Source organism: Pan paniscus, chromosome 4 (genome assembly GCF_029289425.2).
Source record: "Pan paniscus chromosome 4, NHGRI_mPanPan1-v2.0_pri, whole genome shotgun sequence".
NCBI classification, from domain to species: Eukaryota; Metazoa; Chordata; class Mammalia; order Primates; family Hominidae; genus Pan; species Pan paniscus.
The window spans coordinates 172,093,961-172,120,425 of NC_073253.2; the positions used below are offsets into that span (position 1 = coordinate 172,093,961).

General features: G+C 45.9%; 2 protein-coding genes across 15 annotated transcripts in view; one reads left to right on the top strand and one right to left on the bottom strand.

The window, feature by feature from the left end:
* UIMC1 (ubiquitin interaction motif containing 1) overlaps positions 1–10,206 on the bottom strand; it is a 115,824-nt gene extending 105,618 nt beyond the window's left edge. The window contains exon 1 of the mRNA XM_008958133.6: positions 10,039–10,206. The gene's annotated coding sequence lies outside the window, so the exon portion shown is untranslated. The remainder of the gene's footprint in view (positions 1–10,038) is intronic.
* A 60-nt stretch (positions 10,207–10,266) lies between these two features.
* The window catches only part of ZNF346 (zinc finger protein 346), a 61,458-nt gene continuing 45,259 nt past the window's right edge, over positions 10,267–26,465 (top strand). For 12 of the 14 annotated variants that reach the window (XM_063604304.1, XM_034961048.4, XM_055113046.3 and 9 more), the window contains exon 1: positions 10,267–10,488. In XM_063604304.1, the coding sequence (XP_063460374.1) occupies positions 10,314–10,488 (175 nt within the window). In that variant the 5' untranslated portion in view covers positions 10,267–10,313. The remainder of the gene's footprint in view (positions 10,489–26,465) is intronic. The other 2 variants (XM_063604308.1, XM_034961055.4) reach the window with 2 other exon arrangements.

Below are 26,465 nucleotides of genomic sequence, written 5' to 3' on the forward strand. Positions count from 1 at the left end.
TAATCCCAGCTACTTGGAAGGCTGAGGCAGGAGAATCGCTTGAACCCAGGAGGCAGAGGTTGCAGTGAGCTGAGATCATGCCACAGCACTCTAGCCTGGACAACAGAGCAAGACTGCATCCAAACACACACACACACACACACACACACACACACACACACACACACACAGGTACTTTCTGATCATAAGGGAGGAGACTTATTTACATAATGGAAGGTTCAAACTACCATTACCCTAATCCAGTGGTCAATTTAGCTTCACTTGGCGAATTAATCAGATATGATGTTATTATGTTCTTCAGATGCTACACAACATGAATCATGCAACATCTCCAAAGACGTATTCTAGCCAAAATATTTGACTTAAATACACCAAGTGTTTAGATATAACTTCCAGTTAAAGGAAACGCAGCCAATAGAGATACAAGCTAAAAACCACAAGGAAAAAAGCAACCAATGCTTCTCAAACTACAGCACTTACACTATGATTTATTACAGCCAAAGGATACAAAGCAAAATCAGCACCTGGGATGAAGTCCAAAGGAAACTGGGCACAAGTTTCAAGAGTACCTTCCCAGTGGAGTCACTTAATTCCTCCAGCATCTCATTGTGACAACATTTGTGAAGTGGTATCTACCAGGGAAACTTGCCTGAGCCTAGGAATCCAGGGTTTTATCAGGGGTCAGTTACACAGGCTGCCTAGCTTACCACTCTGCCTAGTGCAAACCAAAATTTCACACTCCCAGAAGGAAAGGAGATGTTCAGCATAAACTATATTGTTTGCACAAACAGTTTAGACTCAGTGAGCCACTTTTTTCTTTTTTTTTTTCAGACAGAGTTTCGCTCTTGTTGCCCAAGCTAGAGTGCAATCTCAGCTCACTGCAACCTCCACCTCCCCGGTTCAAGCGATTCTCCTGCCTCAGCCTCCCAAGTAGCTGGGATTACAGGCGTGCAACACCATGCCCGGCTGATTTTTTGTATTTTTAGTAGAGACAGGGTTTCACTATGTTGGCCTGGCTGGTCTCGAACTCCTGATCTCAGGCAATCCACCTACCTCGGCCTCCCAAAGGATTATAGGCATGAGCCACTGCGCCCAGCTGCAGTGAGCCACTTTTATATGGAATTTGGAAACACTTCTGAAATCCAAGTTCCCAGATGCCAGCCAAAAGCCAAACTTGAGAGCAGACCTTTCAAAGGTCTACTATAGCCTCAAACCTACTATGTTAATTCTTTTCTGCACAATATGTAATGCTGTGGTTGAAACTTGGGGTGGAAGTTGAATGAGTTTGTCAAATGGACAACAGGAGATGGTAGAAGGACATTAAAGGTAATGTTGGAAGGCTGAGGCAGGAGAATTGCTTGAACCTGGGAGGGCAGAGGTTGCAGTGAGGTGAAATCACAGCACTTCACTCCAGCCTGGGTGAAAGAGCGTTAACTCCATCTCAATAAATAAATAAATAAATAAAGGCAATGGGAATAGAATGAATAAAGGCAAAGGGGTGTGAAAGGATTCTCCAGTTGGAGAACCTATCACAGTGCTAAAGTTCATCCAGCAGGGCTTGGTACTTGAGAGAGTATCGGAAGTGGGTGGAAAAGGAAGTAGAATATACTGGGTCTCTTATACCACGTGACATTTTAACTTTATCCGGTAAGCAACAAGAAGCCATTGAAGTACTGCAGGTAAGAAAGGAGTATAGACCCGGCACGGTGGCTCACGCCTGTAATCCCAGCACTTTGGGAGGCCAAGGAGAGCAGATCACCTGAGGTCAGGAGTTTGAGACCGGCCTGATAAACATGGTGAAACCTCGTCTCTACTAAAAAATACAAAAATTAGCCAGGTGTGGTGGTGCATGCCTGTAATCCCAGCTACTTGGGAGGCTGAGGCAGGAGAATCACTTGAACCTGGGAGGCAGGGGTTGCAGTGAGCCAAGATTGCACCATTGCCCTCCAGCCTGGGCAACAAGAGCAAAATTCCATCCAGAAAAAGAAAAAAGAAAAAGAAAGGAGTATAGTTCAGTGCCTAGCACATTGTGGGCCTTAAATAAAACCTGATGATTTGATGTTACTCAAACTATTTACCAGTTCAAGGTCTATGCAGATTCCTTGGCAACACTCTACAGGTGACAGAGTGTCGTTGGATCATCTTAGGCCAGTCTACATCTTCTTGGATGCATTAAACTAGACTGAATTCCCCTGAACCGTAATCAAATGCACAAATTAGTGATTGAAACTGGTTCTAGAAATCATGGAGAAAAGTGAGACTTATTTAGAAAGAGACAGTGTCTTGCTCTGTAGCCCAGGTTGGACTGCAGTGGGACAATCATAGCTCACTGCAGCCTCAACCTCCCAGGCTCAAGTGAGCCTCCCTGCTCAGCCTCCCGAGTAGCTGGGACCACAGGCATATAACACTACACCCGGCTAATTTTTTTATTTTTTGTAGAGATGGGGTTTTGTCATGTTGCCCAGGCTGGTCTCGAACTCCTGGGCTCAAGTGATCCTCCCACCTCAGCCTCTCAAAGTCCTGGGATTACAGGCATGAGCCACTGTGTCCAGCCAAAGAGTGGGATTTAGCTGATAGTGTTCACGCAGATGGGAACTAGAACTTAACATCAGTATGTTAAATTATCAGAAAAATATAGCTTTTGGAATAAACTACATAGCTACCATTTACTATGTGCCAAGCAATGTGCTAAGTAGTTTACGGAGATTATATTAGTTAATCTTCACAACAACCATTTGAGGTGGGTATCATCTCCTCATTTTACAGATGGAGAAGCAGCCTCACAAATGTTAAGGAATTTACCTAAGATCACATAACTCATGCATGCAGAATGGAGCAATACATGTCAAGTTAAGTACCACACAGCGTTAACTGCTCAATTCTCAGAGATTTGTGGTTAATCCCCAGCCTGCTTGCCTCAGACATTGTCAGGGTTCAAGATATGATAGCTATCTGTTGCAGCTGGACTCTCTTCCTGATATGGCTCTGGACATACATCCCTCCAGCTCCAAGGGTGGCCCAGCGGGGCATGTAGAGTGGCTGGAATTCCCAAACTGTCACTGCAGTGATAAGGAGGAGCAACCTTATCTGTTTACTCTAACATGCTATACAGATATGCTCATTTTCTATGTGGACTATAATGGAGAAAAGGCTGGAAAGCATTACTTGACTCTAACCCAGTATTCCTCCTTTCCCTCCTTCTCAAAATCCTCTGTAAATCCCAGTCTGTGATCAACAGACTCCCCTCTGCCCTCAATCTGTCCTTAGAAAGTCTCTAAATTAAAACCTGGCATCCCCTGAAGACACTGCTTCCCTGCATCCCTAAAGATACTATAAAATTAGGCCAGGCATGGTGGCTCACACTTGTAATCCCAGCACTTTGGGAGGCTGAGACAGGCAGATCACTTGAGGTCAAGAGTTCGAGACCAGTTTGGCCAACATGGTGAAACCCTGTCTCTACCTAAAATAAAAAAATTAGCCAGACGTGGTGGCGCACATCTGTAATCCCAGCTACTCAGGCAGCTGAGACAGAATCACTTGAACCCGGGAGGCTGAGGGTGCAGTGAGCCGAGACCACGCTACCACACTCCAGTCTGGGTGACAGAAGAAGACTCCATCTCAAAAAAGAAAAAAAGAGGCAGGACGCGGTGGCTCATGCCCATAATCCCACCACTTTGGGAGGCCAAGGTGGGGGGATCACCTGAAGACAGGAGTTCAAGACCAGCCTGACCAACATGGTGAAACCCTGTCTCTACTAAAAATACAAAATTAGCCAGGCATGGTGGCTGGCTCCTGTAATCCCAGCTACTCAGGAGGTTGAGGCAGGAGAATCGCTTGAACCTGGGAGGCGGAGGTTGCAGTGAGCTGAGATCATGTAATTGCCCTCCAACCTGGATGACAGAGCAAGACTCCATCTCAAAAACAAAACAAAACCAAACAAACAAAATACTATAAAATTATCCAGGCTGGGCACGGTGGCTCATGCCTGTAATTCCAGAACTTTGGGAGGCTGAGGCGGGCGGATCACGAGGTCAAAAGATTGAGACCATCCTGGCCAACATGGTGAAACCCCCCTCTACTAAAAATACAAAAAAATTGGCTGGGTGTGGTGGCACGCACCTCTAGTCCCAGCTACTCAGAAAGCTGAGGCAGGAGAATCGCTTGAACCTGGGAGGCAGAGGTTGCAGTCAGCCGAGGTTGCAGTGAGCCGAGATCTTACCACTGCACTCATGCCACCGCACTCCAGCCTGGCAACAGAGCGACACTCCGTCTCAAAAAAGAAAATTATCCAGTAGGCCGGGCGCGGCGGCTCATGCCTGTAATCCCAGAACTTTGGGAGGCCGAGGCAGGTGGATCACCTGAGGTCAGGAGTTCAAGACCACCCTGGCCAACATGGTGAAACCCCGTCTCTACTAAAATTACAAAAAATAGCCAGGCATGGTGGCGGGTGCCTCTAGTCCCAGCTACTCAGGAGGCTGAGGCAGGAGAATCGCTTGAACCCGGGAGGCAGAGGTTGCAGTGAGCTGAGATTGCGCCATTGCACTCCAGCCTGGGTGACAAGTGTGAAACTCTGTCGAAATAATGAAATGAAATGAAATGAAATACGAAATGAAATGAAATAAAGAAGCCTGAGAAGTGGACTAGGATTGCAGCAAAGATGTGCCCCTGGGCCTCTGCTGGGCTTGGTAGTTCCACAGTTCTCCTCAAGAGCACCCCTTCTGTTCTGGACCAATCTCAGATTCTGATTCAAACAACATTTCTTTACATCCTGTTAGTAAAAGCTCATCTGTGGCCACCTCTAATAGTTTGAGATGTGTTCTTAGAGATGAGAAATAAAAAGACTATTAGGAGGTAACTCAGATACCATTCTGATCCCCACGTGGTAGATTCATTGTCCCACCCCATCCATACTAGCCCACTAGCCTTGGCTGTCATCTCTCTCTCTTTTTTTATTTTTTTGAGATGGAGTCTTGCTCTTCCTGCCCAGGCTGGAGTACAGTGGCGCAATCTCGGTTCACTGCAACCTCCGTCTCCTGGGTTCAAGCAATTCTCCTGCCTCTGCCTCCTGAGTAGCTGGGATTACAGGCTCCTGCCACCATGCCTAGCTAATTTTTGTATTTTTAGTAGAGACGGGGTTTCACCGTTTGAACTCCTGTCCTCAGGTGATCCGCCCACTTGGCCTCCCAAAGTGCTATGATTACAGGCGTGAGCCACCACGCTGGCCTTTTTTTTTTTTTTTTTTTTTTTTTTTGAGACAGGGTCTTGCTGTGTCACCCAGGTGGTAGTGCAGTGGTACAACAGCTCACTGCAGGCTCAAGCGATCCTCTCACCTCAGCCTCCTGAGTAGCTGGGACCAAAGGCACACACCACCACACCCAGCTAATTTTTTTAATTTTGTAGAGATAGGGTCTTGCCATGTTGCCCATGATGGTCTTGAACTCCTGGGGTCAAGCAATCCTCCCGCCTCAGCCTTCCAAAGTGCTGGGATTACAGGTATGAGCCACTGTGCCCAGCCTAGTCATTATCTCTCTTATAGCAGTTAAAACACACTCTCTGATATTACATACTCAGTAGATACTTTTATGTCTGTCACTAGATTAGACATACTAGAGTTAGAAAAACTAGAGTTTAAGGCTGGGCGTGGTGGCTCACACTGGTAATCCCAGCACTTTGGGAGGCCAAGGCGGTCAGACCACATGAGATCAGGAGTTCAAGATCAGCTTGGCCAACATGGTAAAATCCTGTCTCTAATAAAAATACAAAAATTAGCTTGGTGTGGTGGTGCACACCTGTAGTCCTAGCTACTTAGGAGGCTGAGGCAGAGAATTGTTTGAACCTGGGAGGCGGAGGTTGCAGTGAGCCGAGATCGCACCACTGCACTCCAGCCTGGGTGACAGAGTGAGACTCTGTCTCAAAAAAAAAAAAAAAAGAAAAGAAAGAAAAACTAGAGTTGAATCTCTTTGAGAGCAAGAACTATATCTTAAGCACTATAGTTTCATTTGCACATGCACACACATGCACATACAGAGTCAGTATTTAAGCAACTGAAATGTATGCTGAACTGTAGCCAGTTCCCGTCCCTTAGCAAAGCCATTTCCCTGGGATTGTTCATCTCCCATGGCAACAATACACAGTAGGATGTGTTGGAAAATGGTTCTCATTTTCCACAAGGAGGAAATAAAAAGCCAGCCCAACAAATATAAGGCATGACCTGCACTGCCAGGTCCTAGCAAGGAGTCCAGGCGTGGGCCATTCTTGGAAGCACTCACACAAAGACAAAATAGAAAACTGGTGACAATGAAGGCTGTTCAGACCCTCAGCAGGGTAGCTCAGGACTCTGCCTCCACGGCACAGGGGATGAACCCTGACAGCACTCATTGGAGAATAAATGGACATTATTTTGAGCATGTAATTGGATTGGAGGTTGTTTTCCAATAATATGCAAAGCAACTTACATACTCCACTCCCAGTATTTGTTACATAGTATTAAAAATATCCTTGTGGGTTCTGCGACTTCGACAAAAATCCCCTGTATCCCTTGGATTATCCCTGAATAACTTATGCTATGCAAGTGTAAGTAACTAGAACTCTTAAGATAAATAAGTAGTTTGCGACCATCCTGGCTAACATAGTGAGACCCCGTCTCTAAAAGTAAATAAATAAATAAAAAGAGAATAAATAATGTGTAGTCACTGGCTTTTAGGCTGGTCATCTGGTGTTGGCAAAAGGACATAGATTTGCAATCTAAGGACCAGTGTTCAAGCATGGGCTCGTACCTAACTAGCTGTGTGATCTTCACAAAACCTTTACCTTTCCTAGTCTGTTTCTTTATCATCACTTATGAAGAAATCCCTCACAGAAACCACCCTGAGGATTAAATGCTATAATGTAGGTGCTTTGCAAACTGTAAAGCACTGCCCTGGGCTGGGTGTGTGGTTCACACCAGGGATCCCAGCACTTTGGGAGGCTGAGGCAGGAGGATCGCTTGAGCTCAGGAGTTTGAGACCAGCCTGGGCAATATAGGGAAACCCTGTCTCTACAAAAAAAAAAATTTTTTTTAATTAGCTGGGCATGTTGGTGTCCACCTGTAGTCCTTGCTACTCAGGAGGCTGAGGCTGGAGGATCACTTGAGTGTGGGAGTTCAAGGTTACAGTGAGCTATGATCATACCACGCACTAGTGAGACCCTGTCTCGAAAAAAAAAAAAAAAATTGTAGGCTGGGTGTGGTAGCTCATGCCTGTAATCCCAGCACTTTAGGAGGCCAAGGCGGGCAGATCACCTGAGGCCAGGAGTTCAAGACCAGCCTGGCCAACAAGATGAAACCCCGTCTCTACTAAAAATAGAAAACATAGCTGGGTATGGTGATGGATGTCTGTAATCCCAGCTACTCAGGAGGCTGAGGCAGGAGAATTGCTTGAACCCAGGAGGTGGAGGTTGCAGTGAACTGAGATCGTGCCACTGCACTCCAGCCTGGGAAACAGAGACTCCGTCTATAGAAAAAAAAAAAAAAAAAACTTGTAAAACACTGGCCAAACATCAGTCACCTACTGTACTGGAAGCTTGGAAGCTCTAGGGCCTGAGGCCTGACATAGAGCTGGTGCTCAATATTTGTAGTATAAATAAGGAAATACTTGTAGTATAAATGACTAAATTACACCAATGAGCTATATGATCTCAAGCAAGAATAATTCATATCTGTCTCTCTTTGGCCTCCTCTGATATTACTTTCCTCCTTGTTCACTGGGCTCCAGCCATGCTGTCGTTTTTCCTGTTCCTCCAACACATCATGCTCTCTCCTGCCTCAGGGCCTTTGTACCTGCTGTTCTCTCTGCTAGAACACTCTTGCCCAGCTCTTTGCATGGCTACGCCTTCTCATTAATCAGGTCTTAGCTCAAATGTCATTTTCCCAGAGGCTTCCCCTGATGCCACCCTGATTAATGTTCCTAACACATCATTCACCTGAGATGCAATCCTGTTTTATCTTCTCCTTAGCACTTATTACTGTTAACTTTTTTTTTTTTTGAGATGGAGTCTCGCTCTGTTGCCCAGGATGGAATGCAGTGGCAAGATCTCGGCTCACTGCAAGCTCCGCCTCCTGGGTTCACACCATTCTCCTGCCTCAGCCTCCCGAGTAGCTGGGACTACAGGCACCCGCCACCACGCCCGGCTAATTTTTTTGTATTTTTAGTAGAAACGGGGTTTCACCGTGTTAGCCAGGATGGTCTTGATCTTCTGACCTCGTGATCCACCTGCCTCGGCCTCCCAAAGTGCTGGATTACAGGCATGAGCCACCGCGCCAGGCCTACTGTTAACTTTCTTATTGTACTCTCCTCCACTACAATAAAAAATACTTTACTACAGCTTCCCTGTCTTGTTCACAACTATATTTCCATGCTCAAAATATCATCTAGCTCATAGTAAATTCTCCATAAGTATTTGAACAAATGAGGTTGAAATAAGCTAGTAATATGAAAAGCTTCATTCATTAAACAAATGTTTTGTATATACCTAGGAGGGTCCAGGTTCTATTTCAAAGTGCTGGAGATTCAGGTGCAATGACAAGAGACAAAAGGCTACGCAAGGTGACGTGTGCCTGTAATCTCAGCATTTTGGGAGCCCGAGGCAGGCGGATTATGAGATCAGGAGTTCGAGATCAGCCTAGCTAACATAGTGAAACCCCGTCTCTACCAAAAATATAAAAATTAGCTGGGCGCCGTGGCATGTGCCTGCAATCCCAGCTACTCAGGAGGCTGAGGCAGGAGAATTGCTTGAACCCGGGAGGCGGAAGTTGCAGTGAGCCGAGATCACGTCACTGCACTCCAACCTGGCGACAGAGCAAAACTCTGCCTCAAAAACAATTTAAAAAAAGAAAGAAAAGAAAAGAGACAAAAATCCCTGCCTTCCTGGGGCTTGCCTTCTAGTAGGGAGACAGACAATAAACAAGATAAAAGGTGAAATATATAAGAAATAAAGCAGGAAAGAAGGACATGAAGTGTGTGTGGAAAAGTAACATTTTAGATGGGATAGCCAGACAAGGTATTTCAGATAGAGTAGCCAGAGAAGGAAGTGGGAGACTGAGCCATGAAGATACATGGGAGAAATTCACCCCAGGAGGCCTGGGTAACTGGGACAGGAATTAAGGAGTTGGGGACTGAGTAACACATCAGTATCAGGGAGGTTAAGGGAAGTCAGATTGTACAGGGCCTTGTTGGTCGAAGTAAGGACTTTGGCTTTTTTTTTTTTTTTAGTCGGAGTTTCGCTCTTGTTGCCCAGGCTGGGGTGCAATGGCGCCATCTCGGCTCACAGCAACCTCTGCCTCCCGGGTTCAAGCCATTCTCCTGGCTCAGCCTCCGAGTAGATGGGATTACAGGCATGTGCCACCACACCCGTCTAATTTTGTATTTTTAGTAGAGACGGGGTTTCTCCATGTTGGTCAGGCTGGTCTCGAACTCCGGACCTCAGGTGATCCGCCCGCCTTAGCCTCCCAAAGTGCTGGGATTACAGGCGTGAGCCACCGCGCCTGGCCGGACTTTGGCTTTTACTAAGAGTGAGATGGGAAGCTGTTGGAGGATTTGAGAACCTAAGGGTCATGATCTGACTTGTCATAAGAGGATCCCTGGAACTGCTGTGCTGGGAATGCCAGTGAGGTTGCTACTACAATAACCTAGGCAAGAGATGGTGGCTCCCAAAGACACGGGAAGGAGCAGCTCTGGGGTTGGAAGATAAAATTTGGGGTCTGACAGCTACATTGGAGAAGCCTATTAGCCATTCGAGTGAACTGTGGAAGAGACAACTGGATGTATACAGGTCCGGAGTCTCGGGGAAGATCAGAGCTGGGAGCTGGCACTTGGAACTCAACAAATAGTACGTATTATTAGCAGTAATATGGAACCTTAGCTGTACTACTACTTACTAGTAGCGAGCTCTTGAGTTAACCATTTTTAGGTTCTGGGCCTCAGTTTCCCTGTAAATGAAATGGCGAAAACACTCCCACATAACGGGACCTTGAGAACGAAATGAAAAGTATCAAGGGCTGACCGTGAGCAAGGTGAGAGCCATGAGCCAAAACCACACGAGCCTCTCCGGGAGGGGGGGGTCACTGCTGCGGAATCAGCGACAGGTTTGCGAATCCACGGCACACGCTCTGAGGTACCAGAGGTAGCAAAGCAAAATAAGCGCCGGGTCCCGCACGGCAGCGCGGGTGCAGCGCCCAAACCTCGCGAGATTTGTTGGCTGGGCCAAGTACCACCCACCAAATCTCGCGATACCTAGGCGCCTGAGAGGCTCTCCACCGGTGAGGGTTTGCGGGGAAGATGGAGTATCCCGCGCCGGCCACGGTGCAGGCCGCGGACGGCGGAGGGGCCGGGCCTTACAGCAGCTCGGAGTTGCTGGAGGGCCAGGAGCCGGACGGGGTGCGCTTTGACCGCGAGAGGGCGCGCCGCCTGTGGGAAGCCGTGTCCGGTGCCCAGCCGGTGGGTAGAGAGGAAGGTGAGTCGGGGGCTTTGGAGGCAGAAAGCCCCTCGCCCGCTGCGCGGCTCGCGGGGAACTGCGGAAGCGCCGACGGTCACACCCCCTGGCCCGCCTCCTTGCGTGCTGCGCCCCGGGACCCCCAGACTTGTGCTCCCCATCCGGGCGCGGGCACCCCAAGAATCGGGCCCCCAGCGCGCTGAGGGTGAAGGGCCGCTCACGCTCAGGCCCTGGGTTTTCCTCCTCCTCCTTCATCATTCACTACAGCGCAGTTTTTCCCACATTCGAGGACTGTCATCCCTATACTCGTCCTGTCGGAGACCTACAGTCTTTGCCATCCCCGTAAGCCAAGCCGAGTGCCCCTCACCACTCCTTGACTCCCCATCGTCCCAATCTCCTGATTTCCTCCTAGGGCCTCTCGCCTCCCTTCTCTCAAGCCCCACACTTCCGAGGGCTCTGGAAGGCCTTCTCCTTACCCCCTGGGTTCCTCCTGGTCTTAATGACTGAGCCCTGGCTTACCCCTGTTTTTAGCTCTCTGGCCTCTACTTGCTGGGTCCCTTATTCTAAGGTGGGGACAAGGAGCCTGAGAAACTGGTCTGGGTTTGCTTTGGCTCCAGCTTCTTTGTGTCCTACACTTGACCCAAAGTTGCTGAGAACAGTGTATGCAAAGCCACGTTAGGGGTCACTCCTGGGCCGAAGCGCCCCAGCTTGCTCTGCACTTGACCTGAGACTGGGTAAGATGGGATGAAAGAAAGAGAAGGATGGAAAAGAGCTGTCCTGACCTGCTTGTGTGACTCCCTTCACTGTCCTTTACAGAGCCAGCTGCTTGATGCTAACCCAAATGTACAAGAACTCTATCTGGGCTTCTCTGCTAACCTTGTCAGGTATCTGGAGGGAAATCAGATTTCTCCAGTGATTTGTTTGCTTGCTGAGCAGACTTGTCTTGGAAAGTTTAATATGCTATTTGTGAACTGACTGCCCTGGATAAAATTGGATAAAATTGAAATTTTGACCATATCTAAGGAAGGTACACAGACCTATACCCTGGTATATACTTCTCCAATTTAAAAACAAGTCTAGCCTGTCTCCTAAGTTTATATATATATAATGTATATTATATATAAAAAAGAAGGAGACAGGGCCCCAGAAATGGTGTGTGTGTATGCATATATATAATATACACACACATAAATGTGTATATATATTTTATATACACTTGTAAGTATTTTATATATATATATATACACACACACACACACATACTATTTCTGGGGCCCTCTCTCCTTTTTTTTTTTTTTTTTTTTTTTTTTTTGAGAGAGTCTCACTCTGTCACCCAGGTTGGAGTGCAGTGGCACAATCACACTGCAACCTCCGCCTCCTGGGTTCAAGCAATTCTATACTGCCTCAGCCTCCGGAGTAGCTGGGATTACAGGCTGCTGCCATGACGCTCAGCTGATTTTTGTATTTTTAGTAGAGATGGGGTTTCACCATGTTGGCCAGGCTGTTCTCGAACTCCTGACCTCAAGTGATCTGCCCGCCTTGACCTCCCAAAGTGCTGGGATTACAGGCATGAGCCACCGCACCCGGCTTTCCTACTTTCAAACTTGTTTGGTAGTTTCCTCCCCTACCCCAATTTTTCTTTCATTAACTTGACAAACACTCACCGATGCCTGCTCTGGACCCGGAACTGGTTGGGCTTCAGAGCTGGAGTATCAGAGGAAGATACTGCCCTTGCCCTGGAAAGGCTTGCAGTCTAGTCCAGGAAGCAGACACCAAAACAGTTCCAGTGTAATGTAAAGGATGCAGTGCTGAGGAATGTTTTAAGAGTTGGAGGTGCACAAGAAGAAAGTGACCTTTGCCCTGGATCTTGAAGCAGAAAACCACTGTGCTCTGAAAAGTGAACTGTCTGCTATGTGTATATGAGTGTATAGTGGCACTGTTATGACCCATTTCATTTCCCTGTTCTCCTCACTTCTCCCACATTTATGTGAAATCTAGGTAGACACCTACAACATTAAGTTCTACTCACCCTTTTTCTACTCTTAGCACCTTCATTGAGTTACAATTTATATACCATACAAGTCACCCATTGTAAGCATATCGCCAGTGATTGTTAGCCAGTGTACAGAGTTGTATAGCCATTACCACAGTCCACTTTTAGAACATTTCCGTCACCCCAATTAGTTCCTTTGAGCTCATTTATATTAAATCCCCACTCCCACCTCCTGCCCTAGGCAACCAGTGACCTGTTTTCTGTCTTGGGTAGTCTTTTGAGTTTGGCTTCTCTCAGCATGTTTTTGAAGTTCAGCCAAGTCATGGTGTGTATTAGTACTTCATTCCTCTTTATTGCTAAATAGAATTCCATTGAATGAATATAACACATTCTATTAATCCATTCATTAGTTCTAGACATTTGGATTGTTTCCAGTTTGGAGTTTTTGTGAATAATGCTGCTGCGAACATTCATGCCCAAGTTTTTGTGTGAACATACGTTTCATTTCTTGAGTATATCCCTGAGAGTGGAATTGCTGGGTCATATCGTAACTCTAACATTTTGGAGAACTGCCAAACTGTTTTCCAAAATGGCTTCACCTTTTATATTTCTGCCATCAATGTATGAGGGTTTCGCTTTTTCTATAACCTTGACAACACTTGTCTTTTTTGATTATAGGCATTCTAGTGGGCATGTAGTGATATCTCATTGTGGTTTCCTAAAGACTGATAATACTGAGCACCTTTTCAGGGGCTAACTACCCATTTGTAGATCTTTGGTGAAATATCTATTCACATCATTTGCCTATTTTGTAATTGGGCTGTTTGTCTTCTACTGAGTTGTAAGAGTTATCTGTGTATTCTGGGTACAAGTCTTTTATTATAGATATGATTTCCAGGTATTTCCCCCTGACTGTGATTTGTCTTTTCATTTTCTAAACAGTGCCTTTTGAAGCACAAAAGTTTTAAGTTTTGATGAGATTAAATTTATCATTTTTTATCCTATGTATTGTGCTTTTAGTGTCATATCTAAGAACTCTTTATCTTAACCCAAGATTTGAGAAATTTTCTCTTGTAGATCTTCCTTATTATTATTTATTTATTTATTTATATTTTGAGACGCAGTCTCACCCTGTCACCCAGGGTGGAGTGCAGTGGCATGATCTCAGCTCACTGCAACCTTCGTCTCCCTGGTTCTCCTGGAGGAGGTCAAGCGATTCTCCTGCCTCAGCGTCCCGAGTAGCTGGGATTACAGGTGTTCACCACCACATCTGGCTAATTTTTGTATTTTTAGTAGAGATGGGGTTTCACCACGTTGGCCAGGCTGGTCTCAAACTCCTGACCTCAAGTGATCTGCCCCCTTCAGCCTCCCAAAGTGCTGGCATTACACACGTGAGCTACCATGCCCAGCCCCTTCCTCATCTTGTTTCTGAAGGAGTTTGTGAAGGATGGATTGGTAATATATATTTTTTTTTTGAGACAGAATCCCACTCTGTCGCCCAGGCTAGAGTGTGGTGGCATGATCTCAGCTCACTGCAGCCTCCCTGTCCCAGATTTAAGTGATTCTCCCGCCTCAGCCTCCTGAGTAGCTGGGATTACAGGAGGGTGCTACCACACCCAGCTAATTTTTTTGTATTTTTAGTAGAGACAGAGTTTCACCATGTTGGCCAGGCTGGTCTTGAACTCCTGACCTCAGGTGATCCACCAGCCTTGGCCTCCCGAAGTGTTGGGATTACAGGTGTGAGCCACCACACTCAGTTGGTAATATTTCTTTTTACAGTATTTTATAGAAGTGTTGACCTGCAAGGAAGAGGCTAACACACAAAATATGATTTGAAGAGTTTACTTGATTTTTAAAGGCAAAAAAATGTGGACAGGGAGTGGGACTCATACAAAGTTGTTTATCGAGAATTCTCATTGATTTACAGAAATAACATTGGTTAGTGATTGGCTGTACATTAAGCTGTAGGATGTAGGATATAGCGTCAGGTAGGGCATTATTAGGTTAATCCTTACCCACTTGTGGCAATAGCAAGCAGTTTTGATAGATGAATCATAGCTCAAAAAGGGAGAATAGGAAGTGATTGCTATCTCATTTTAATATCTCTCTGGGCCCTGATCATTTAAAAAAAACTTGGATTCTTTAGATATAAGTTATTTTCTTTTTTTTCAGACAGAGTCTCACTCTTCCGCCCAGACTGGAGTGCAGTAGTGTGATCTCGGCTCACTGCAACCTTTGCCTCCGGGTTCAAGCGATTCTCGTGCCTCAGCCTCCCAGGTAGCTGGGATTACAGGCGCCCGCCAGCACACCCAGCTAATTTTTGTATTTTTCGTAGAGACGGGGTTTCACCATGTTGGTCAGGCTGGTCTCAAACTCCTGACCTCAGGTGATCCGCCTCAGCCTCCCAAAGTGCTGGGATTACAGGGGTGAGCCATCACGCCCAGCCGATAAAAGTTATTTTCTGACCTGCCTGGGCAACATGGAGAAACCCTGTAAATTTTTGTAAAATTTGTGTTTTTGTAAAAATACAAAAATTAGCCAGGTGTGGTGGCTCACATCTGTAATCCCAGCTACTCAGGTGGCTGAGGCACGAGAATCGCTTGAACCCAGGAGGCTAAGGTTGCAGTGAGCCAAGATTGTGCCACTGCACTCCAGTCTAGGCAACACAGTTGAGACTTTGTCTCAAAAAAAAAAAAAAAAAAAGTTATCACCAGTGAAGCTACCTGGGCCTAAGCTTTTCTTTCTTCCTTTCCTTTTTTTTTTTTTTAAATTCTCTATTTATTTATTTAGAGACAGGGTCTCTGTTGCCCGGGCTAGAGTGCAGTGGCACAATCATAGCTCACTGCAGCCTCAGACTCCTTCAAACTCAATGCTAGGACTGCAAGGGCATACCACCATGCCCAGCTAATTTTTGTGTTTTTTTAAATAGAGGGTCTTGCTCTGTTGCCCAGGCTGGTCTGAAACTCCTGGCCTCTAGTGATCCTCCTGCCTCAGCCTCCCAAAGGGTTAGGATTATAGGCAAGCATGAGCCATGGCACCCAGCTGGCTTCAGTTTTTCTTTGTGGAAAGGTATTTGATTATTCATTTTCTTTACTTGTTTTAAGTGTACACAGAATATTTTGTTTCTCCTTGTGTCACTTTTTTTTTTTTTTCTTTGAGAAGGGGTCTTGCCAGGCTGGAGTGCAGTAATGATCACTGCAGCCTTCGCCTCCCAGGTTCAAGCAATTCTCCTGCCCCAGCCTCCCAAGTAGCTGGGATTACAGGCATGTGTCACCATGCCCGGCTAACTTTTTTGTATTTTTAGTAGAGACGGGGTTTCACTGTGTTGGCCAGGCTGGTCTTGAACTCCTCAAACTCTAAAGTGATCTGTCTGCCTCTGCTTCCCAAAGCACTGGGATTACAGATGTGAGGTCCCTGATTATTTTCTTGGTTAGTCTAGCTAAGAATTTGTCATTTTCTTGATCTTTTCTAGTTTCTAAGGTAAGATCTTATGGTGCTGATTTGAGTGATTTGAGATCCTTCTTTTCTGATGTAGATGTTTAAAATTATAAATTTCTCTCTTAAGCACTTGTGACATTATTTTATATATATATATATATCCCTCCATAGTTCCTGGCTCACAGCTTCTATAACCCTTGTACTTTCCTCAGTGACTAAAGCAGTAAGAGTATCTTCTGTTAAAATATTTGGCCTTTTGTCCTTGGTTCCTTAAACACCTCTGGAACTGCTCCAGAGCCAGAAAGGTGAAAAACAGACTTTTGTTATTTATAACAAGCCCCTTTCTTTTTTTTTTTTTTTTTTTTTTTTTGAGACATTGTCTCGCTCTGTCGCCCAGGCCGGGGTGCAGTGGTGCGATCTCGGCTCACTGCAAGCTCCGCCTCCCAGGTTCATGCCATTCTCCTGCCCCAGCCTCCCAAGTAGCTGGGACTACAGGCGCCCGCCACCACACCTGGCTAATTTTTTGTATTTTTAGTAGAGACGGGGTTTCACCATGTTAGCCAGGCTGATCTCGATTTCCTGACCTCGTAATCTGCCCTCCTCAGCCTCCCAAAGTGCTGGGATTACAGGCGTGAGCCACCGCACCCGGCCATATAACAAGCCCCTTTCAACCACACCTTGGTACATGTTAATAGGGTGATTTTTGAGAAGTCCCTAGATTACCACATTCTGGTTGGCTGGTTGCCATAGGAACCAACCATGTGCTCAGAGGCTTGGAAGTTACAGCCCCCCATCTCGAGAGGGTAGAAAGGAGCTGAAGGTTGAATTGATCACCAATAGCCAGTGATTTAATCAACCATGCGTATGTAATGAAGCCTTCATAACAACCCAAAGACCTCAGTTTAGGGGCTTCCAGGAAGGTGAACAAGAACACATTCACACATGCTGGAAGTGTGGCACACCCCAATTCCATGGGGATAGACGCTCCTACACATTAGACCCTTCCAGACCTGGCCGTATGTATCTCTTTATCTATTTGTATCCTTTAACATATCTTTTAGGTTGGCCTGACCCAGTGGCTCCTGCCTGTAATTCCAAAACTTTGAGAGGCCAAGGCAAGAGTGTTAGTGGACATGAATCTCAATTTCTGCCTCCTCAGAAGAAAGAATTCAACCAAAGGGGCATAAGGCAAAGTGAGAGACCAAGGCAACTCTTAGAGCAAGAGTGAAAGTTTATTAAAAAGTTTTAGGGCAGGAATGAAAAGAAGTAAAGTATACTTGGAAGAGGGCCAAGATGGCGACTTGCGAGAGACAAGTAGGCGGTTTGACCTTTGACTTGGGATCTTACACGTTGACACGCTTGCTGGGTCTTGCGTGTTACTTCTCCCCTGGTTTTTCCCTTGGGGGTGGGCTGTCTGGATTGGCAGCGGCCTGCCAGCACTTGGGAGGGGCCGCAGGTGTAGTGTCTTTATTGAAGTCGTGCACATGCTTACTGGAAATGTTTTTCCCTTTCCAGCAGAGTGTTACCAGTTAAACGCCTCCATTTTGCCTCTTAGTGCGCATGCTTGAGCCCACTAGCCTAACTTGAGATCTTATCTGGAAACTGCTGATCACCAATGTCAGGTGGTTTTTTCTTTGTTTTGAAACAGAGTCTCACTCTGTAGCCCAGGCTGGAGTGCAATGGCATGATCTCAATGGCGTGATCTCGGCTTACTGTAGCCTCTACCTCCCGGGTTCAAGAGATTCTCCTGCCTTAACCTCCCGAGTAGCTGGAATTACAGGCATGTGCCACCACGCCCGGCTAATTTTTATATTTTTAGTAGAGACAGGGTTTCTCCATGTTGCTCAGGCTGGTCTCAAACTCCTGAGCTCAGGTGCTGCACCTGCCTCAGCCTCCCAAAGTGCTGGGATTACAGGTGTGAGCCACTGCACCTGGCCTCAGGTGTTTCTATCTATGAGGAGACTGCCTTTTCCTGACACCACCTGTGACCAATTATTATTTTAGCGAGACAGTTTAATAACTGAATGACCATCACCTGATGGTTGCCTGACATTTGTGGTGGTAGGGGTTCCTCTTCTACCCTGCTCATTTCTGCCTAGCTATCTACTGTGACAGGAGGATCACTTGAACCCAGGAGTTAGAGACCAGCCTGGGCAACATAGAGAATCATAGAGAGTCCCCATCTCTACCAAAAAAAAAATATTAAAAAGCTGGGTGTGGTGGTGCGTGCCTGTAGTCCTAGCTAGTTAGGAAGCTAAGGCAGGAGGATCACTGGAGCCCAGGAAGTCAAGGCTGCAGTGAGTTGTGATCACACCACTGCACTCCAACCTGGGCAACAGCGAGATCCTGTCGCCCAAAATATTAAATATATGTATCTTTTAAATTAATGTAAGTATGTGTTTCCCTGAGTTCTGTGAGCTGCTCTAGCAAATTAATTGAATCCAGGGGTGTCATGGAAACCTCGATTTATAGCCGGTTGGTCAGAAAAACAGGTGAAAGAATGTGGAACCTGCAATTGGCATCAGAAGTAGGGCTCAGTCTTGTAGGAATAAGCCCTCAACCTGTAGGATCTGAAGCTGTCTCCAGGTAGATAGTGTCAGAATTGATTTGAATTAGGGGACACCAACTGGTGTCCACTGCAGAATTGAGTGCTTGGTTTCTGGGAGGAGAAAACCCACACATATGGTCACAGAAGCGTTCTGTATTGTAAAAGTAAAGTAGGATAAACTGAGTTTTTTTTCTCCAGAGCACTGCTTTAGTTGCAACTCATAAATTTTTGAATGTTTTATTTTCACTTAAATCAGTTCAAAATAATTTCTAATTTCCCTTGTAAAATTTCTTCTTTGATACATGTTATTCAATTTCTAAATATTTGAGGATTTCCCAGATTTCTTCCTATTGTTGATTTCTGATTAAATTCCATTGCGTTCAAAGAATATACTTGAGATGAGTTCAGTCCTTTTAAATGTAGTGAAACTGGGCTGGGGGCGGTGGCTCACGCCTGTAATCCCAGCACTGGGAGGCCGAAGCGGGTGGATCATTTGAGGGCAGGAGTTCAAGACCAGCATGGCCAATATGGTGAAACCCCCATCTCTACTAAAATACAAAAATTAGCCGGGCATGGTGGTGCCGTGCCACGGGGTTTCACCGTGTTAGCCAGGATGGTCTCGATTTCCTGACCTCGTGATCCGCCCGCCTCAGCCTCCCAAAGTGCTGGGATTATAGGCGTGAGCCACCATGCCTGGCTATTTCATTTTTAAATAACAGCTTTATTGACGTAAATTTCACATTCCATAAAATTCACCTGTTTAAAATGTACAATTCTGTGGTTTTTAGTATATTCGCAGAGTTCTGCAACCATCACCACTGTCTAATTTTAGAACATTTTCATCACCCCAATAAAGAAACCCTATACCTAGGAGCAATCATCCCTGGCAACGACTTATCTCCTCTCTTTATGGATTGATGCCTATTCTGGACATTTCATGTAAATAGAATTGTATAAATATGTGGCCTTTTTGTGACTGGCTTCTTTCGCTTAGTGTAATTTTTTTTTTTTTTTTTTTTGGTTTTTGAGACGACATTTTGCTCTTGTTGCCCAGGCTGGAGTGCAATGGCATGATCTAGGCTCACTGCACCCTCCTCTGCCTGTAGAGTTCAAGCGATTCTCTTTTTTCTGTTTTATTTTGTTTTGAGACAGAGTCTCGCTCTGTCGCCCAGGCTGGAGTGCAGTGGCGCGATCTCGGCTCACTGCATGCTCCGCCTCCTGGGTTCACGCCATTCTCCTGCCTCAGCCTCCCGAGTAGCTGGGACTACAGGCATGCGCCCCACACCCAGCTAATTTTGTATTTTTAGTAGAGACAGGGTTTCTCCATGTTGGCAAGGCTAGTCTCAAACTCCCAACCTCAGGTGATCCGCCGCCTTGGCCTTCCAAAGTGCTGGGATTACAGGCATGAGCCACTGCACCTGGACACTTAGTGTAATGTTTGCAGGATCATTTGGCTGGATATAGAATTCTTAGTTGACATTTTTATTCTTTTTCACCACTTTGAATATGTCATTCCAGTGCCTTCTGGCCTTAATTGTTTTCAAATAAGAAGTTGTCATTAATTGAATTATTTCACTGTACATCATGAGTCATTTTTCTCTCTCTCTTACTGCTTTCAAGATTTTCTGTCTTTGCCTTTCAACAGTTTGTGATGTGTCTAGGTGTAGCTCTCTTCACATTTTTCCTAGTTTGGGTTCCTTGAGATTTTGGAATGTGTAGATTAATGTTTTTCATCAAATATGGGAGGTTTTTGGACATTTTCTTCAAATATTTTTTTCTACTCTCTCTCTCTTCTGTCTTCTTCTGAGGCTCTCCTTACACATATGTTAGTATGCTTGAAGTTTTTCCATAATCTCTGAAGCTTTGTTCATTATTCTTCAATGTTATTTCTCTTTGTTCTTCAGATCAGCTATTTCTATTGCTGTATCTTCAAGTTCACTGATTCTTCTGCCATTTTGAACTTGCTGTTGAGCTCCTCCAGCAAATTTATTGTATTTATTATAATTTCAACTCCAGAATTTCCATTTGTTTGTTTTATTAGTAGCAGATCATCAGTACCCTTACATTTGCTTTCTTCATGCCTTTTCTTTTTTCTTTTTCTTTTTCTTTTTTTTTTAAGATGGAGTTTCACTCTTGTTGCCCAGGAGTGCAATGGCGCAATCTCAGCTCACTGCAACCTCTGCCTCCAGGTTCAAGCAATTCTCCTGCCTCAGCCTCCCGAGTAACTGGGATTATAGGCATGTGCCACCACACCTGGCTAATTTTTTGTGTTTTTAGTACAGATGGAGTTTCACCATGTTGGTCAGGCTGGTTTTGACCTCCTGACCTCAGGTAATCCACCCACCTTGGCCTCCTAAAGTGCTGGGATTACAGGTATGAGCCACTGCACCCAGCCTTTTTTTGTTTTTGTTTTTGTTTTTAGACAGAGTCTTACTCTGTCACCAGGCTAGAGTGCAGTGGCGCAGTCTTGGCATGCTGGGATTACAAGCATGAGCCACTGCACGCAGCTTTTTTTTTTTGAAACAGAGTTTCGCCCTTGTCACCCAGGCTGGAATGCAATGGCACAATCTCAGTTCACTGCAACCTCCGCCTCCTGGGTTCAAGCGATTCTCCTGCCTCAGCCTGCTGAGTTAGCTGGGATTACCAGCCCTCTACCACACCTGGCTAATTTTTGCACTTTTTAATAGAGATGGGGTTTTACCACGTTGGCCAGCCTGGTCTCAAACTCCTGACCTCAGGTGATCAGCCCGCCTCGGCCTCCCAAAATGCTGACATTACAGGTGTGAGCCACCATGCCCGGCCTCTTCATGCCCTTTTCATTGGACAAAAATTTGAGCTTCTTGACACCATCAGCAGTATGGATTTGGCCAGGCATGGTGGCCCACACCTGTAGTCCCAGCTGCTTGAGAGGCTGATGCAGAAGGATCACTTGAGGCCAGGAGTCTGAATTCAGCCTAGGCAACATAATGAGACTCTGACTCTAAAAAATTAAATTAAAAACAAAAACACAGTATGGACTCACAAAATGGAAGTACCAGTGCTAAGTAGACTTAATAGGACCGTCTTGTTCATTCTTTTAGGCCATACTGCCCATTAAAATACTACATTGTCTAACCATTCTCATCCATGGGTAGATTATACCCAACCTCCCTTTCCTATGACTGTTTGAGGGGTTTTTGCTTTTGAGATGGGGGATCTTGCTCTGTCACCCAGCTGAAGTGCAGTGGCACAATTATGGCTCACCACAGCCTCGAACTGCTAGACTCAAGTGATTTCCCCCCATGTCAGCTTCCCTAGTAACCAGCACTACAGGCGTGTGCCACCACACCTGGATAATTTTTTAATTTTTTTCGTAAAGATGAGGTCTCACTTTGCTGCCTGTGTTGCTCTCAAACTCCTGGCATCAAGCAATCCTCTAGCCTCAGTCTCCCAGAGTGTCAGGATTACAGGCGTGGGCCACTGACCCAGCCCTAGGATCTTTTATTTGCTGCTTTCTGACTATAGCTATACCTAAAAACCCTTTGCCTCCTAATAAGCTGGGTAGTAAATAGGTTTCATCTTCCTAAGGGTCACCTTCAGTCAGTTGACGAATTTTTTTGTTTTGTTTTGTTTTGTTTTTGTTTTTGTTTTGTTTTGAGATGGAGTCTCACTCTGTAGCCCAGGCTGGAGTGCAGTGGCATGATGTCTGCTCACTGCAAGCTCTGCCTCCCGGGTTCACGCCGTTCTCCTGCCTCAGCCTCCTGAGTATCTGGGACTACAGGCACCCGCCACCACACATGGCTAATTTTTTGTATTTTTAGTAGAGATGGGGTTTCACCATGTTAGCCAGGATGGTCTCGATCTCCTGACCTCGTGATCCACCCACCTCGACCTTCCAAAGTGCTAGGATTACAGGCGTGAGCCACCGCACCTGGCCCAGTTGATGAATTTATACAGAGCTCAATTGTAGATTCTAAGGTCACATGTAGGCCTAAGGCAAGTCATTTTTGAGACAGGGTCTCACTCCCTCACCAAGGCTGGAGCATAGCAGTGCAATCCTGGCTCATTGTAGCCTCGACCTCCCAAACTCAGGTGATCCTCCCACCTCAGCCACTTGAGTAGCAGGGATAACAAGTGTGCACCACCACACCCAGCTAATTTTTTGTAGTTTTTTATAGAGATGGGGTTTCACCATGTTGTCCAAGCTGGTCTCGAACTCCTGGCTCAAATGATCCTCCCACCTCAGCCTCCTGAATAGCTGGGACTACAAGTGCATGCAGGCTACCACACCTGGCTTAAATTTCCTTTCTTTCTTTCTTTTTTTTTTTAATTTTGAGACAAGGTCTTGCAGTGTCACCCAGGATGGAGGCTGGAGTGCAGTGGTGTGATCACAGCTCACTTCACTGCAGCCTTGACCTCCTGGGCTCAAGTTCAAACGATCCTCCCACCTCAGCCTACCAAGTAGCTGGGACTGTAGGTGTGCACCACTACACTCAGCTAATCTTTTTTGTTTTTTTGTAAAGACAGGGTCCCACTATGTTGCCCAGGCTGGTTCTTGAACTCCTGGGCTCAAGCGGTCCTTCCACCTCAGCCTCCCAAAGTGCTGGGATTATAGGCATGAACCATCACACCCAACCCTTAAATTTGTTAAGTTTATTAATTATCTTGCTGTCCCACAAAAGTTCTCTGTGTTCCTACTTCATCGACCCTGTGAAAAGCAGCCCTGTGCTTCATACTCTAGATGGCATCTCTCAGCCTCTGCCCCATACATCTTTTACTTGGCTATCATGTGGATATAAATTAAATCCTGTGAATACGTAACATCTCGGAGGATGTAGAATGCAGAAATGCAGTAAAGACCATACTTCTGTGCCTCTTGGCTATTGTTGCTGTCAAAAAAGGTCATGGAACTACATCAGTTTTCCAGCATCCGTTGTCCAGCTTCATAGGTTGAGAGAGAAGTTGTTACAGTCAAAGCATCTTGCTTCCAGCAGAGCTGTGAAGGAGCCTCAGAGACTGTAGGTCACCTATTGGAACATGTATGCATTATTCCTGGAGATGTTTCTGGAGGCCCAACCTAGTACCATACTTTCAGCCTCTCTAGTGATTTTCTTTTTCTTTTCTTTTCTTTTTTTTTTTTTTGAGATGGAGTCTTACTCTGTCGCCCAGGCTCAAGTGTAGTGGCACGATCTTGGCTCACTGCAACCTCCACCTCCTGGGTTCAAGTGATTCTTGTGCCTCAGCCTCCCAAGTAGCTGGGATTACAGGCACATACCACCATGCCTGCCTAATTTTTTTATTTTTGGTAGAGACGGGGGTTTGCCATGTTGGCAAGGCTGGTCTCAAACTCCTGGCCTCAAGCAATCTACCTGCCTTGGCCTTCCCAAGTGTTGGGATTACAGGCTGAGCCACCACGCCGTGCCTCTCCAGTGAATGAATGAAAAGCACCTCATTTTCCATGTCAAATCTTTTGCACCCTGGAGAGATAGTTGGTAGTTGGATTAAAGTTGCGTGCAGATATCATGGCAAAAAGGATGTGTAGTCAGGCTGCCATCTCAGAATTTTGACAATTTTTTTTTTTTTTTTTTTTTTTGAGACAGAGTTTTACTCCTGTTGCCCAGGCTGGAGTGCAATGGCGCAATCTTGGCTGACTGCAACCTCCGCCTCCCGGGTTCAAGCAGTTCTCCTGTCTCAGCCTCCCGAGTAACTGGAATTACAAGTGCCTTGCCATCACACCCGGCTAATTGACTTTTTTTTTTTTTTTTTTTTTTGAGACAGTCTCACTGTGTCGCCCAGGCTGGAGTGCAGTGGCATGATCTCGGCTCACTGCAACCTCCGCCTCCTGGGTTCAATCGATTCTCCTGCCTCAGCCTCCCAAGTAGCTGGGACTACAGGCACCTGCCACCATGCCCTGGGGCTAAACTTTTTTGTATTTTTAGTAGAGACAGGGTTTCACTATGTTGGCCAGGCTGGTCTTGAACTCCTGGCCTCGTGATCCGCCCGCCTCTGCCTCCCAAAGTGCTGATGTTACAGGCGTGAGCTACCGCACCCGGCCTAATTGACAATTTTATCCAAGTTTTTTTTTTTTTCCCTCTGTGGGCCTTAGCTTCCTCCAACCTCATAAACCTCTCGGTTTTTGTGGGCCAGGAATTTGGGAAAGGCTTGGCTGGATAGTTCTGATTCAGGGTCTCTTATGCAGTTGCAGTCAGATGGTGGCTCAAGTTGAAACAGCAGGGAAATGGAGCATCTGGGAGCTAGAGCTGAAACAACAGCGGGGTGGAGCCTCTGGGGGCTGGCCAGACATCTCTCTTTTCATGTGGTGTCAGGAACTCTCCATGTGGTCTTGATGCATGAAATAGTCTGGGGTTTCTCACAGCTTGGTGGCCTCAGAGCAGTCAGACTGCTTACATGGTGGGCAAAGGCTTTAAAAGCAAACATTCCCAATTTGGTTCCCTTTTATAATTTCTACTTTAATGTGTTTATGTTGCTTAGTGGTCAGATTAACTAGGGATTCAACAAGATGTTGTTCTAAACACCTGGAGCCTATAAGCCCTTGATTTTGTACTGTTGGATCTGTGTGTTGGTAGGGAAGCATAATCAAAGTTCAAGTCATTTTGAGATCTACCCTTCCCACGAGGTCCTTTTGCATCTCTTTTGTGTGTGTACGCAGCCTCAGGGTGGCCATGAGTATGTGGCTAACTGGGGCCCTCTCAGGTCTCCGCTGTCACACAGTCTCAGCCAGGAACACACTTGCCCCAACCATGACCACACCTCCGGCCAGTGAAGCCTTTCACTCTTCCCGCTTACTGCCTTGGAGATCATCATTTCCATCAACAATATTGCTACATGTAAAGGAAATCAAGTGATTTCCTTCCTTCTGTATGGAAGCTATTTGTTTTCATGGCTAGCACCTTCTTGCCAGAGTTTCTACACCGATTGCAGGAAGGGCTGAGAGCAGCCTCACCTGAGCCTGGGAAATTGAGGCTACAGCAAGCTGACATTATGCCACTGCACTCCAGTGTGGGCACTGCAGCCTGGGAAACCCTGAGGTTTTGTTTGTTTGTTTGTTTGTTTTTCCCCATCTGGGGAAAAAAAAAAGCCGCTGATTCCTACTGTTCTTACCTGAAGTTCAGCAGTTTTGCAAGCACAAAGTTGCTCTCAGATTGTTAAGTCCCTTTTGTTAACTTCCAGAGTGCTGAAGTGGTTGGTTTTGTCAGTTTTGTCTGGTTTTGTCAGTTTTGTCCTGTTTTATTGTTGCTTCTGCAGGAGATCTCCTCACTCTGCCTTGGCCAGAAGTTCCACCCTGTACTCACTTTGTTTTATATTCAACTTCGCTTCCTCTGCCTGACTTCAAAATTGGGAGGGTCCCAAGGCTCAGTCTCTGAACCTCTTTCCTTCTTCATCTACGCTAGGCAATCTCTTCCAGCCCCACAGTGTTCAATATGATTGATACACCAATGATTCCCCATTTATATCTCTAGCTCTGACCTCCCCCTTGAGCTTCAAGTGACTGACAGATCTGAATCTCCAACTCATCTCCACCTATATATCTGATAGACTACTCACACTCACATAACGAAAAGTCTAATTTTTCCTCCAAGGCTATCTTCCCCTAGTTCTAATCTATTCACTTGTTCAAGTTCAAAACCTAGGAGTTATCCTTGACTCCTTTCCTTCCTTCACTCCCACCCCCACATCCAGTCTAAGAAATCAGATGTCAAACCTATTGCCGGAACATAATTCCAAATTCATTGACTTTTCGCCATCTCCACTGACAACCTGCCTAGTCCAAGCTTCCATCATCTATTCTCTGAAGACTACAGCGGCCTCCTCCTTGTTCTTTCTGCTTCCATTCTTGTCCCCATACAGTCTGTTGACAACTGTCAGAGTAATCTTTTCAAGGGCAAACCAGATCTTGTCACCTCTCATTACACTAACAATAAAATCCGTAGTTCATACTGTGGCTTATGGAGCCTTATATTCATTCAACATCATCTACTAGGCCTCATGCTGTCTCTCCAACTTAATTTCCTACCATTC